The 14,727-nt window shown below is 34.8% G+C and overlaps 1 protein-coding gene across 4 annotated transcripts in view; it reads right to left on the reverse strand.

Annotated features, from left to right (window-relative positions):
• PMPCB (peptidase, mitochondrial processing subunit beta) overlaps positions 1-14,727 on the reverse strand; it is an 83,730-nt gene that overhangs the window by 17,030 nt on the left and 51,973 nt on the right. For all 4 annotated transcript variants that reach the window (XM_074268444.1, XM_074268445.1, XM_074268446.1 and 1 more), the window contains 3 exons: positions 10,396-10,639; positions 1,344-1,484; positions 879-965 (listed from right to left, as the gene is read on the reverse strand). In XM_074268444.1, coding sequence (XP_074124545.1) covers positions 879-965; positions 1,344-1,484; positions 10,396-10,482 — 315 coding nt within the window. In that variant the 5' untranslated portion in view covers positions 10,483-10,639. The remainder of the gene's footprint in view (positions 1-878; positions 966-1,343; positions 1,485-10,395; positions 10,640-14,727) is intronic.

The following is a 14,727-nucleotide window of genomic DNA, read 5'->3' on the forward strand; positions in this document are numbered from 1 at the left end:
CAGTTTAATAGCATTTTGGGAAAAATTCCAAATTGCTTTCCACAATGGTTGGACTGGTTCATGGTTTCACCAATAGTGCATTAAAATACCTGTTTCCCCGCTGCCTCTACAGCACTTGTGATTTTTCATTTTTGTTAATTTAGCTCTTTGATGGTTGTAAAGTGGGACCTCAAAGAGTAATGATTATTTTTAAGTGCCTATTATGTGAGCACTTAACTATACTCCACATAGGGTACGTTTACTTGAGAAATATGCATTTATGGAGCCTAAAGTGAGGAAGGCAAGATGACATTCAACAACTACAAATAAAGCATACACAGTGGGTACATAAGAGAGGTGCATTACACATCACATATAAGGATTACAAAGAATATGAGCTAAGGTGAATTTCAAGTAAACTACTCTGATTGCTTAAGGGAAAAGTATATTGGGCTTAAAGGCAAGTAGGTTGTGGGACAGATAAGAGTGCTGGGCTTGGACTCAGGAAGGCCTGAACTTGAATTCTGACTCAGATACTTTTGCCTGAGTTTCTTCAATTAAAACAGTGACAATAATAGCACCTACTTCTCAAGGTTGTTGTGAGAATTAATAAAATAATACTTGCAAAGAACTTAGATAGTGTCTGACACATAGCAAATGCTTAATCCATTCTTCTTTTCTTCCCTTCCTTCCCAAGAGGTACATTTAGATTATCCTTAGATCACAAAAAACTTTCTCTGAACTTTAAATTCAAGTATCACCAATGTCTTAAAGATTCCATTGAAGACCAGCAAAGACACAGCAAAATAGGACATTAGAAAAGAATGACATGTGCTCTATCACAGATAAGTAATCAGCTTTATAGTTTGAAAGAAAATATACCAAATTCGACAGCTTGCCTTAAAAGCCATATGTTCCAAAAAATGAGCTGTTCCATTATTCTTCTCATTTTCATATCGACTTCCAGCATCAATCCAAAGTCCAACCTTATAAAAATACCAAAAACAAAACAAAAAATAACAAAAGACCATCCATTTTGGTTTGTAATTCAAAGTTACATTTACTATAATGAATAGTTCATTTATAGTAGTAGTAAATAGGATTCAAGACATGGAGTCATCAAGGTTGTTATAATATAGTATGAAATAACATTTGCTACCAGGACAAAAATGGTAATACATTGAAAGAGCCAAAGGAGACAATAGAAAGAGTAATGTCTTATACTTTGGGTACACGGTCACCACTGGAAACCAAAGATACTAGCTGTGCTATCAAGCAAAGGATTTAAGGCCTGAAAAGCAGTAAATTTACAACCAGTAGTTGTCCTCTTCAAATGAATCCTTACCCCAAAAAAGGTTACCTACTGTGCAGGTTGAGAGGCCAGAGTCTTCAGAAGCTACTCTGAGTCCATTTTCCAAAGTTGTTACTCTTGTCTCAGGAACATTCAAAACTACTTGTGCAGCTGCTTGTGTACTTCTTAATCTGTTCACTCCAAAATTTATGGGCTGGGGAAAAATTATAATAAATATTTTATATATATATACACACACACACACACACACACACACACACACACACACTCAAATATAAACTATATAAATCTATTGCCAACTTTTAGTTACAAAAATACGAGATGTCTGCATATCTTAGAATATTTTTACATCTCTTAGGATTTTCCCTTCCCTGGAATAATGTTGGTGGAAAGAATTCCAGCCTTGGAATAAAGAAACTTGAACATAAACCCCAGTTCTGACACTAGCTATGTAACCGTATACAATGATATGCTGAAGCTCAGTTTCCTCATCTATAAATGGGGATAATAATAAGACTAACTACATCAAAGAGTTGCTAAAGGAAAAAAATCTGCAAACCTTAAAACACTAAGTAACTGTGGGTTAATAGTACAAAAGCCATTCAAAATGGTGAATATGTCTGCTGAGGAATAAGTTCATAAAACTCAAATGTTACATAAACTACTTGAAAAAAATAGGGAATGAAGGACTCCTACCAAATTCCTTCTATGATGTGGACATGGTACTGATACCTAAATCAAGTAGATTGAAAACAGATTAAGAAAATTATAGACCAATCTCCCTAATGAATATTGATACAAAAATCTTAAATACAATATTAGCCAAAAGATTACAGAAAATCATCCCCAGGATAATACACCATGACCAAGTAGAATTTATACTAGGAATGCAGGGCTGGTTCAATATTAGGAAAACTATTAGCATAACTGACTATATAAATAACCAAATTAGCAAAAGCCATATTATCATCTCAACAGATGCAGAAAAAGCATTTGATAAAATCCAACATCCATTCCTATTAAAAACACTTGAGAGTATAGGAATAAATGGGCTTTTTCTTAAAATAGTCAGTAGCATCTATTTAAAACAGTCAATAACCACCATATGAATGGGGATAAACTGGAACCATTCCCAATAAGATCAGGAGTGAAACAAGGTTGCCCACTATCATCATTACTATTCAATATAGTATTAGAAATGCTAGCTTCAGCAATAAGAGTTGAGAAGAGATTAAAGGAATTAGAGTAGATAATGAGGAAACCAAATTATCACTACTCTTTGCAGATAATATGATGGTATATTTAGAGAACCCTAGAGATCCTACTAAAAAGCTATTAGAAATAATCCATAACTTCAGCAAAGTTGAAGGATACAAAATTAACCCACATAAATCAGCAGGATTCTTATATAATCAATAGTTAAAGATACAAAGAGAAATTCCATTGAAAGTAACTGCTAATAGTATAAAGTATTTGGGAATCTGTCTGCCAAGGGAAAGTCAGGAACTATATGAGCAAAACTACAAAACACTTTGCACAAAAATAAAGTCAGATCTAACCAACTGAAAAAATATTAAGTGCTCTTTGATAGATCAAGCGAATATAATAAAGATGACACTTAAACTAATGTATTTATTTAGTGCTATACCAAGGTTAAGACTTTCAAGGGAAATAATGAAAAAAAAAAATCAAATGAAGGTGAACTATCTGTACCAGATCTAAAACTATAATATAAAGCAGTGGTAACCAAAACCATTTGGTATTGGCTAAGAAATAGACTAGTTGATCAGTGGAATAGGTTAGGTTCACAGGACAAAATAGTAAATAATTTTAACAATTTAGTGTTTGACAAACCCAAAAACCTCAGCCTTTAGGATAAGAATTCACTGTCTGACAAAAACTGCTGGGAAAATTGGAAATTAGTATGACAGAAACTAAGCATTAACCCACACTTAATACTGAACACCAAGATAAGGTCAAAATGGGTTCATGATCTAGGCATAAAGAATGAGATTATAAATAAATTAGAAGAACATAGGATAGTTTACCTCTCAGACCTGTGGAGGAGGAAGGAATTTGTGACCAAAGAAGAACTAGAGATCATTATTGATCACAAAATAGAAAATTTTGATTATATCAAATTGAAAAGTTTTTGTACAAACAAAACTAATGCAGACAAGATTAGAAGGGAAGCAATAAACTGGGAAAACATTTTTATAGTCAAAGGTTCTGATAAAGGCCTCATTTCCAAAATATATAGAGAAGTGACTCTAATTTATAAGAAATCAAGCCATTCTCCAATTGATAAATGGTCAAAGGATATGAACAATTTTCAGATGAAGAAATAGAAACTATTTCTAGCCATATGAAAAGATGCTCCAAATCATTATTAATCAGAGAAATGCAAATTAAGACAACTCTGAGATACCACTACACACCTGTCAGATTGGCTAGGATGACAGGAAAAGATAATGCTGAATATTGGAGGGGATGTGGGAAAACTAGGACACTGATGCATTGTTGGTGGAATTGTGAATGCATCCAACCATTTTGGAGAGCAATTTGGAACTATGCTCAAAAAGTTATCAAACTATACATACCTTTTGATCCAGCAGTGTTACTGCTGAGTTTATATCCCAAAGAGATCTTAAAGAAGGGAAAGGGACCTGTATGTGCAAAAATGTTTGTGGCAGCCCTCTTTATAGTCGCTAGAAACTGAAAATTGAATGGATGCCCATCAATTGGAGAATGGCTAAATAAACTGTGGTATATGAATATTATGGGATATTATTGTTCTTTAAGAAATGATCAGCAGGATGATTTCAGAAAGTCCTGGAGAGACTTACATGAACTGATGCTGAGTGATATGAGCAAGACCAGAAGATCATTATATACTTCAACAACAATACTATACAATGATCAATTCTGATGGATGTGGCTCTCTCCAACAATGAGATGAACCAATCAGTTCCATTTGTTCAATGATGAAGAGAACCAGCTATATCCAGTGAAAGAACTATGGGAAATGAGTATGAACCACAACATAGCATTTCCATTCTCTGTTTTTTTCTGCTTGCATTTTTGATTTCCTTCTCAGGCTATTTTTACCTTATTTATAAGTCTGATTTTTCTTGTGCAGCAAAATAACTTTATAGATTTGTATACATATATTGTATTTATTTATTTATTTATTTAAATTAAGTTTATAATTATAACATTTTTGACAGTACATATGCATAGGTAATTTTTTACAACATTACCCTTGTACTCCCTTCTGTTCCGAATTTTCCCCTCCTTCCTTCCACCCCCTGCCCTAGATGGCAGGGATTCCCAATACATATTAAATATGTTATAGTGTATCCTAGATATATATATATGTGTGTGTGTGTGTGTGTGTGTGTGTGTGTGTGTGTGTGTGTGTGCAGAACCAAATTTTGTTGTTGTCGCAAAGGAAGAACTGGATTCGGAAGGCAAAAATAACCTGGGAAGAAAAACAAAAATGCAAACAGTTTAACTCATTTCCCTGTGTTCCTTCTCTGGGTGTAGCTGATTCTGTCCATCATTGATCAATTGGAATCGGATTAGATCTTCTCTATGTTGAAGATATCCACTTCTATCAGAAGACATCCTCATACAGTATTGTTGTTGAAGTGTATAATGATCTCCTAGTTCTGCTCATTTCACTCAGCATCAGTTGATATAAGTCTCTCCAAGCCTCTCTGTATTAATCCTGCTGGTCATTTCTTACGGAACAATAATATTCTGATATATTGTATTTAACATATACTTTAACATATTTAACATGTATGGGACTACCTGCCATCTAGGGGAAGTGGGGGGGGGAAGGAGGGGAAAAGTTGGAACAAAAGGTTTTGCACTTGTTAATGTTGAAAAATTACCCATGCATATATCTTGTAAATAAAAAGCTTTAATAAAATAAAATAAAATAAAAAAGAAAGTTAATCTGAATATTCTGTATTTTATTCTGGAGGCCATAGGGAGTGGCTGGGAATTTTTTGAGTAAGAAGAGGACATGAATTTATGCTTTAAGAAAATCATTTTGGTGACTGAATGAGAGTAGTGTGAATTGAAAAGACTTGTAGCAGGGAGATCCATCAGCAGGTTATTGCACTAGTCTAATATGAAGTGATACACCAGAATGATGGCAATATAGAAAGACAAGCATGTATTTAAGAGCGATTGCCAATGTGATTGGATATAGGAAAGCGGTAGATAGTGAGGAGTTGAAGATAACTCCTAGGTTTCAATCCTTAGGAACAACTTGGTACTTGTAGGAAGGAGAATCAGTGCTTCAAGCAAGTACAGGGAGTAAAAAAACCTGAAAGTGATTTGTCAAGCATGTGCTATGTTTGTGCTTCTGATGGTACCAAATAATACCTACATATAACAAGTTGATACCTATATATAACAAATTGATCTCCATAAGTGAAGATAAAAGGTCAAAAGTGTGATCTCTCCAGTTCAGAGAAAATGAAATGTAGGATCACACATTTAGAGTTGGAGGGACCTTGGTGGTCATCTAATTCAACCACCAGGTTTTAAAGATGAAGAAACTGAGCATGCAAGAATAGAAGGGGAATCAGAAGTTAAAACTAAAGAAAAAGGTTTAAAGAAATATTATTAATAGATGAAACACTTTTAAGTGATGCCATAATTATTGTAACTACTAGCAGAACTAGCAAAAGGAACTCATGAATGCAAACTAGAGATATTCAGATTTTCTTTTGTGAATATCTGTGTGCTTGCTCTGTGTGTCATTTTTATTCAAATGAAAGCAGGAAATTTATTTCTGCATGCAGAAACATGCAATTTAAGTTGGGAGACTTGGAGGTTTGGTATTTAATAAAAGAAAATATATTCTTTTTATTATATAAGTGATATATGCCCAGTGCACCAAGATGTTTCCTGGGTATGATGTGTATGTAAATGTATCTCTTATTTTGAATTGTCTTTTTGATATACTTGAAAAACATTAAAGAACATTTAATGCTTTCTTCCCCCCCAAAAAAAGAAAGATTTAACAAGATAGAGGGAAATTATGATATTAGTATGGAAGGTAGAAGATTCCAACCAAAAGTAGGAATAAGGACCAGAAAACAGCAAAAGGAGGTCTAAAATCTGAGCCACCTCAAGAAGTAGTTTTCTTTGATCCAAAGTAGGATGACAGCAACACAGAGGCACCATCAATTGAAAGGTCATCCAGAAATCATCAAAGGAGGAAATAACAAAAGTAACAATAGTTGTTAAAATGTTAAAATGAAAGATTCCACTGGGCTGTAAATCAGACATGAAAAACAGAGATGCCTACAATCTTCTCAGTTTTTATATTAAACTCTTTCTTTTTTTATTAAAAAGTATTTTTTCCAATTACATGTAGTACAGTAATGTTAAACATATTTCCTCATTAATCATACTGTGAAAGAAAAAACAGAACAAAGGGGAAAAGCCCCCAAAACAAAAACAAAAACAAAAATATTATGTTTTAATCTGTATTCAGATTCCATCGTTTTCTCTAGATGAGATTGGCATTTTCTATCATGAGTCCTTTGAAATTATTTTGGATCATCATAATACTGAGAAGAGCTAATAAAGTCAATCATAGATGATCTTTTGCAAAAACCGATTAAGACCAATTCATGAAGTGGTCTTATTTAAAAAGAACAGAATAGATCAAAGAATGATGGCATAGCCAAGTAAATCAAGAAAATTGTGTATGTATAATGTTCTTTAGGTTCTGCTCACTTAACTCGGCACAAGTTTGTATAAGTCTAGGTTTTTCTGAAATCTGCCTGCTCATCATTTCTTATAGCACAATAGTATTCCATCACATTTATATATTACAACTTGTCAGCCATTTCCCAATGATAGGCATCACCTCAATTTCTAATTCTTTGCCACCACAAAAAGAGCTGCTATAATTATTTTTGCAAATATGACCTCACTGTAATTACTGAGACTTGACAGAATGGGACTCAAGACTGGTTCATGAAATGGTCTTATTTAAGAACAGAAAAGATCAAAGAAGTGATGGTATAGCCAAGTAAATTAAGAAAAATTCATTTGATGAAATGCAGGAAACAATGGGAGGAAATGTTTGTATAAAATGTATACATTTTACATTTGTAAACATATGGAAGAATGTTGGAAAAAATATATTGTATTGAAAAAAATTACAGATCACCTGGAGAGGAAGAATTATACAAGTTTGGGAAACAGACAAAAATCAAGTATGAAGTATGATCTATTGATGCAGGATTACTAATAGGGCTTCTCTCTGGGCAACAGAGAAACCAATAAATCTGTGACTTAATAATGACTTCATCTTTCAAAAGGCAGAGAAAGCCTCAAGTAGAACTACTATTCTGAACATTTCTGACTAGCAAAGAACTGTTTTTTGAAGTAGAAATGACAACAAATGAACATTTAAACATAGAACTTAGGATTTTAAAAAAAGAAAGGAAAGCAATGCATTTAGACTGATGTACCTATATTTGAGGCGACTGATTTCAAATGGTCATGAAAAAGGATTGGTGACATCTACATTAGTATGACTTAAAAAAAAAATTTAACAACCAATTCAATTTTTAAAATTAGACACTACAAAAGGTAGAAGAGCAAATAACTTAAGATGAACACAAAGTAGTACAGTACTATTAGAATATCTGAAATAATAAAACCCAGAATGAGAGGCTGTGAATGCTAAGGATTAATACTCCACCTAGCTAACTCTAGTGGGGAACAAGGAATATATATACTCATCCCTTCATCCTTGACTCTGATGAATTGGGGATAACAAGAAATCTTTTAACCTCCTGATTCTCAGTTTCTTCATCTATAAAATGGGGATAATATCTTATCCATCTACCTCATAGGATACTCTAAGGAAAATCTGTTTTTTTAAAAAATAATTAATTTTTAATTATTAATTAATCCCCTAGTTACATTCAAAACAAATTTTTTTTACATTTGTTTTTAAGATTTTTGAATTCTCAGTTCTCTCCTTTATTCCCACCCACAATTATGAATCCACATGTGAAGTTTTCAAAACATTTCCATAAAATCAAGTTGTGAAAGAAAACATAGATCTCCTGCCCTAATAAAAAATAAAATCCCTCAAGAAATAGTAAGTTAAAAAAAAATAGAGAGAGAGACAGAGACAGACAGACAGAGAGAGATTAAGACAGAGAGAAATAGAGAATGCTTTGATCTGTATTCAGAATTGATTAGTTCCTTTTCTGGATATGAATAGGATTTTTTTTTTATCATAAGTCCTTCAAATTAATCAAGGATAACTGTACTGCTGAGAATAAGAAAATCATTTACAGCGGTTTGCATTTTTGTTTTTCTTCCCAGGTTACTTTTACCTTCTGAATCTAATTCTTCTTGTGCAACAAGAAATTTTTGCACCCATATATTGTATCTAGGATATACTATAACACATTTAACATGTATGAGACTGCCTCCATCATTTACAGCTGGTCATCCCAGAACATTGCTAATACTCTGTATATAGTACATTTCACTTTGTTCATGGAGGCTTTTTTGGGTTTTTTTGAAAGCATAAGTAAAGTCTTTGTAAATGTTAGAGCACTGTATAAATGAATTATTACAATTATTCCTTGCCCAGCTGTGAACCGGCCTGCCGTAAGAAGGAAAAAGAAACCAGGCACTGTCACTGGAAATTACAGTAGCCCTAGATCACCATTCCTGCTTCCAACCTAGGCCTTATAATCACAGAACTAACTCCTGTGAAGGAGCCAGTCCTTCCCGCCAACTGCAGCTAACTGTCTCACAACAGTGCAGTCAGCCTAGTTACTTATGAAGGAAAGAAGGAAGGCAGCGTAGTCCGAGAAGTTCAATCACCATCACCTTAACCAATAAGGGAAGAGTTTCAACTTTCCTCCTCTCACGTGACTCTTCAATTTCCTTTTGTATGTGGTCTTCCCCCACTAGACTGTAATCTTCTTGAGGGTAAGGACTGGCTTTCTTTTTTGTTAGTATCCATAGGAAGCATTTAATCAGTTTACTATGAACTAATTCTTTACCCTTCAAGAATCCACACACCTCAGGGATACGCCTCGAACACTTTCTTGTATATTTCTTTTCTTTTTATTTCCACAATACACGCAAAGACAGCTTTCAACATTCGCCGCCCAGAGTTGTTTTTTTTTCCCCTTCCTTCCCTCCAACCCATTCGCCTAGACAGCGAGCAATCCAATCTAGAAGAAACATATGCAATTCTTCTAATTTAAATGTATCATGCTGCATACATCTTGTATATTTCTTGTTTGTACAGTTGTCTCCCTCATTAGGCTGCTCTCTCCTTGAAGATGGGGACTTAGCACAATGTCTGTCACACATTAGTTCAAAGAATTATCGTCAGAATTCAGCTTTGCACACAGGAAGTGCTTCGTTCACTCAAGTCCCTGAAAGTCTTGTAGATGGCCCCAAATTCTCACTTTTGAGAAAAAAAGTCGGTTTTGTACTTATCAGATTTGAGGTGCTAGTGGGCCGTTTAGGAGGAATTCTAATTTAATTTTTCGTACAAGTTTCAATATAGGAATAAAAGAGGTCATACAGAAGATTATACAAATATAATTTGCATTTTCTGGGAAACGTAGCTAGCGGTTTTGGTTTGAGACTTTTACTGGGATGGTACATTCACAAGATCTAGTTTATACATTCAAGATGGATTTCAAATAAAGAGGACTTGGATTTGACGAGAACGAAGGTCTTTCTTTTAACTTCCCTAGGCTCTCTCTCTATTCCTTTTCTGCCCTAGAAGCCAGTGTTTCCCCTAATTTCTACACTAAACATCAATCTACAATGTATCCAATGAGGAGCTCGTCAAGGATCACGTGCGCCGCGATGCCCGCCGGGACTTGTAGTCTCCGGGCTTGCGTCAGGACCGCTAAGTCATGCGGTGTCATCATCTTCACCACCTCGGCTGCCTTAAGGTAGCTTCCCAGTCTACGACGGAAAAACCAGTCTGCCACTCATCTTCCACTCTACCTCAGCACTTACTCCATCTCTCCTAGTTTTCCACCCGCGACCAAATGGCCAAGGCGTCACGTGTAACTCACCCTTCGGGGCAGGAACTTGTTCGACAATCCCCAGAGACGCCTGGGCCCCGGCAGCAGTAAAGATCGGAGACCAGCGATCGTCGCCATCTTGACTGGGGAATGTACCGGGATCTAAAAGCGTTGAGGAGAGCGGGGGAACTTCCGGGGTCTTACGGAAATCTGCTCTCTTGCTCGTGAAGCGGGGCCTCGATCGCCACCGTGTGGCCACAATGGAGAATGACACATGCCTCCTGTAAAGGGAAGACTAAATACATAACATCATCCATCAATTTCATAAAATGCTCAAGCTTTTTTAAAAAAACATATTATAACTATTTCATTAGATTTTTTCTACTGTAATCCCATGTATTTTATCTTATGCACTTAAAACATTATTCTTATTTTTCTTTTATTTATCTATTTATATTAATTATAGTTTTTATTTACCAGATATATGCCCGGCTAATTTTACAGCATTGACAATTGCCAAACCTTTTGTTCTAATTTTTCCACTCCTTACCCCACCCCAGATGGCAGGTTGACCAATACATGTTAAATATATTAAAGTATAAATTAAATACAATGTATGTATACATGTCCAAACAGTTGAAAAACATTATTCTTTTTTTCCTTTTATTTATTTTTGTTAATTATAGTTTTTATTTACCAGATATATGCATGGGTAATTTTACAGCATTAACAGCTGAGGCAAATAGAAGATAAGCTCAAAATCACACATATAGGAATTGTCTGAAGCCAAATTTGAACTCAGAACTTTCTTATTCCTGGCCCAGCATTCCATGTACAACATCACCAACCACCTCTATGGAAAAACATGTAAGGCAGGAAAAGAGACATTGAGCCAGTAAGGACAAACTGAGCAACAGAGGATGGAGGATTTAAAAGGACAGGAGGAGAACTGCTTCAGGAACTCTTGAGGATCAAGTATTTGCAGAATTATTTCATTATTTTGTTTGAAGTGTCATTACATCCCATCACACCAGAACAACTTACATCTAGAAGTAGAAACATTTTTCAAAACCAAAATACATGTTACTTTTAACATTACTTTTTGTACAGGTATACAAAATACCTGTGGAATAGTGAAAAGAGCACTATTAAGAGTCAGGAGACCTGGATTTTAGTTTCGGTCTTTCTTCCATTATAACTAGTTGTTAATAACTTTTTTAAAAAGTTACCAAAAATATATAATATATAGTGGAAAGATCATTCAAGGCATCAGACAATCAGAATTTGAGTCCCAGATTTAATGTTTTTATGAACCGGGATGAGTTAATCCATCTAAGAGTCAGTTCACTCATTCATAAAATTTGGACTACGGTATGAATGCAGCTGTTGTAAATAAAACTATTGTAAAGAAAGTGTTTTATAAATATTTAAATTTTAGTTAGTTTTTTGTTGCAAATCTTTGATTTAATCACTGAAATGCAAGAAAACTCAATGGAGATCCCTAACTGCCTTATAACTAAATTTTTATGGCACTATACCCATTCTTTATGTTGGGTATAAATATGCAATTTATTATTTAGAGGGGCTTTGGGACGCTTGGCTGGTGGATTGCAAAGGGAACTTTATTCAGCTAAATCAATTCAAGAAGTTCTCAAGAAGCCTATCCTTGCTGAATGTCCTTCTCTTGGATAAATAAATCATTTGTTAATTGTTGACACTTTTAGGCTCATTTCCTTCTAATATATAAACTAAACTATCTCAGTATCCTTTTCCTGTTTTGGTTAAGTAAATCTCCTTTTGTTAACTATTGAATGACCTCCAAGTGACTCATTTGCTCCAATATCAAAACTAAACTACCAAGGCAGTGGCCTGTTAGGCCCCAAATCTTCCTCATAACCATCCATATTTATAACTTCTCTATTCTATAAAGGGCATTATTATTTCAATCACTTTGCTTCACTATCTTGGTCATTCTCAATTCCTAATATTTCCTTACCCGTTATAATCAATCCATTGCCAAATCATATCCCTCACATCTGCTTCTTTCTCACTAATAAAACAGTTATCATACTAGTTCACACCTTTTATCTTCTGTTTGGACAATTGTAATAGCTTTCTAATTATTCTTCCTCTTTCTATGCTGTCCCCTTTCTAATCCATCCTCCCTAGCTGCCAAACTGATGTTTCTTAGTGACATGTCTGATCACATCATTCTCTATTCTTTTTTAGAATAAAATACAGCTTACTCTATTTGACTTTTTTAAGTCCTTTCACAGTTTGGTGTAATGTTCTTGGTGGTTTTTTGGAGGCCTTTTGGAGGCCAGCCATGGTGCTGTGAGATGAAGTGAATGAATCTGGCTCTGAGGCTGAGTCCCAGTTTATATGCTCTACACTGAGTATAAACCAATCATTATGTCACTAGGGAACCATTATTTGCTTTAAGATTAAAGATTAAATCAATCATACTGAATTTAGAGAACTATTAAGCACCATGCTAAACTAGATAACCATTGTCTCATCAGTTCCACTGAATTCGCACCTTTGTAAGAATCCTTGTTTCAAGTTCAGAATTCTAGCCCATAACATCTGAATTCCTTATACAAGTTTTTTTTTTTTTTAGATTCATTCCATCTTCTTTAGCCTCTTGGTGGCTGGCCTGGCCTCTTGCACTTCCTCCACTGAAACCAAAACTCCAGGAGGCCTCTAAGAAAGCTATCCTGAGCCCCAGGCAAGGAAACTAGATTGTGAAGGAGATAATAAAGGATTTGGACTTTAACACCTGGCTATTCTCTTGGTGATTACTCCACTGAAAAGAAGGGTGCTCCAAAGACCTCCCAAAAAACCACATTAATTTACAGTTCGGGTCCAATTTATCCTCTTAGAATGACTGCACATTATTCTTCAGTCACAAATTGCATGTTCTGGCCCAAATGGTTACCTACTATTTCCATCTCTGGAGTCTATTCCTTCTCACAGGACAGTTCATCATAACTATACTCTTCCTCTTTGTCCTCTTGGAAACTCTTCCTCTCCCCCCCCCCATTTTTTTTCTTTTTTTTTTTTTAAATTAAGATCCATATTAGGGGCTAGATTTGTGCTAGATATTGAGATTACAAAGATAAAAAGCAAATATTTCTAAGAAATTTATATACTATTAGAAGAAATAAGATGTTCACATATAATATGTGTGTGTTTATGTATAGTATTTCCCTTTTTATATGTGGACATTTGGTTGTTGAAAGGGGAAGAACAAGAACATTTTTGCACATAACACTCTTAAAAATAAGTTTGAAAAGAAACTTAGTCTTTCAGATAAAAATGAAGAAAGGCACAGAATGCTCTGAGAACCTGAAAGAACATTTGCCCATAACTGTCTTCAGAGTTTTGAAGGTTCTAAGAAATTATAAAACCAGTAACTAGAGATTGTGAGGAGGAATTTGAGGATCGTACTTGACAGAAAGATTGATTTTTTTGCTTAAAAGGAGGCCTTGGTTTGAGACATTAGAAGCCACTGAGGAGATATGTGATAATTAGAAGAAAATAAACAAAGAAGAAACTGAAATTTGCTGGAGGCTTCTCAGATGGTCCCCATTCAGCCCTCTAGTAGTTTATATTCAATCCTGGAGTGAGATGAGACACTGGTAGGTCATTCAACAGTTAACAAAAGGAGATTTACTATGACATAATAAGAGAAGAATATCCAAAAAGAGATGCATTGAGAAAACTCCAAGTTCATTCAGGCAAGTTCTCTTGCCTGACTTACCATCATTTTCTACTAGACAAGAATTGGAGAACAGCTGGAACTTCTTATGGATATTTTGTATGTAGGTGATAGCTGGCTCAGCAGTTAGAGTACTGGGCCTGAAGTTAGAAGACCTGAGTCCAAATTCAGCCTCAGGTACTCATTAATTGTGTGATTCTGAGCACCATCTGTTTGCTTTAATACAATGGAGAAAGAAAGAACAAACCATTCCAGTATCTTTGCCAAGAAAAGATTGATGTGAGTTGTGTTCCCTAAAAAACTAATCCTTTCAGATTGATTTATTCCTTTCTGATTCCCAGCCACTGGGATATGAAAAACTGTCAAATGCCCTAGAAAATCCAGGCAAACCACAGTTGTAGCATTTGGTCTTATCTACAAGTCTTCTTAACCTGACCAAAAATAAATAAAGAAAGAAGACAGAAAGAAGGAAGGAAGGAAAAAAGAAAAAGCATGAAAGGAAAAAGAAGAAAGAAAAGAAAAGAAAAAGAAAGAAAGAAGGAAAGAAAAAAGGAAAGAAGGAAAGAAAGGAGAGTGGTTGGTCTGTTATAACTTCTTCCATGATAAAGTTATGTTAGCCTTTAGTGATTAACATGTCCCTTTCTAAAAACTAGAGAATAGAG

Source organism: Sminthopsis crassicaudata, chromosome 5 (genome assembly GCF_048593235.1).
Source record: "Sminthopsis crassicaudata isolate SCR6 chromosome 5, ASM4859323v1, whole genome shotgun sequence".
Lineage (NCBI taxonomy): Eukaryota > Metazoa > Chordata > Mammalia > Dasyuromorphia > Dasyuridae > Sminthopsis > Sminthopsis crassicaudata.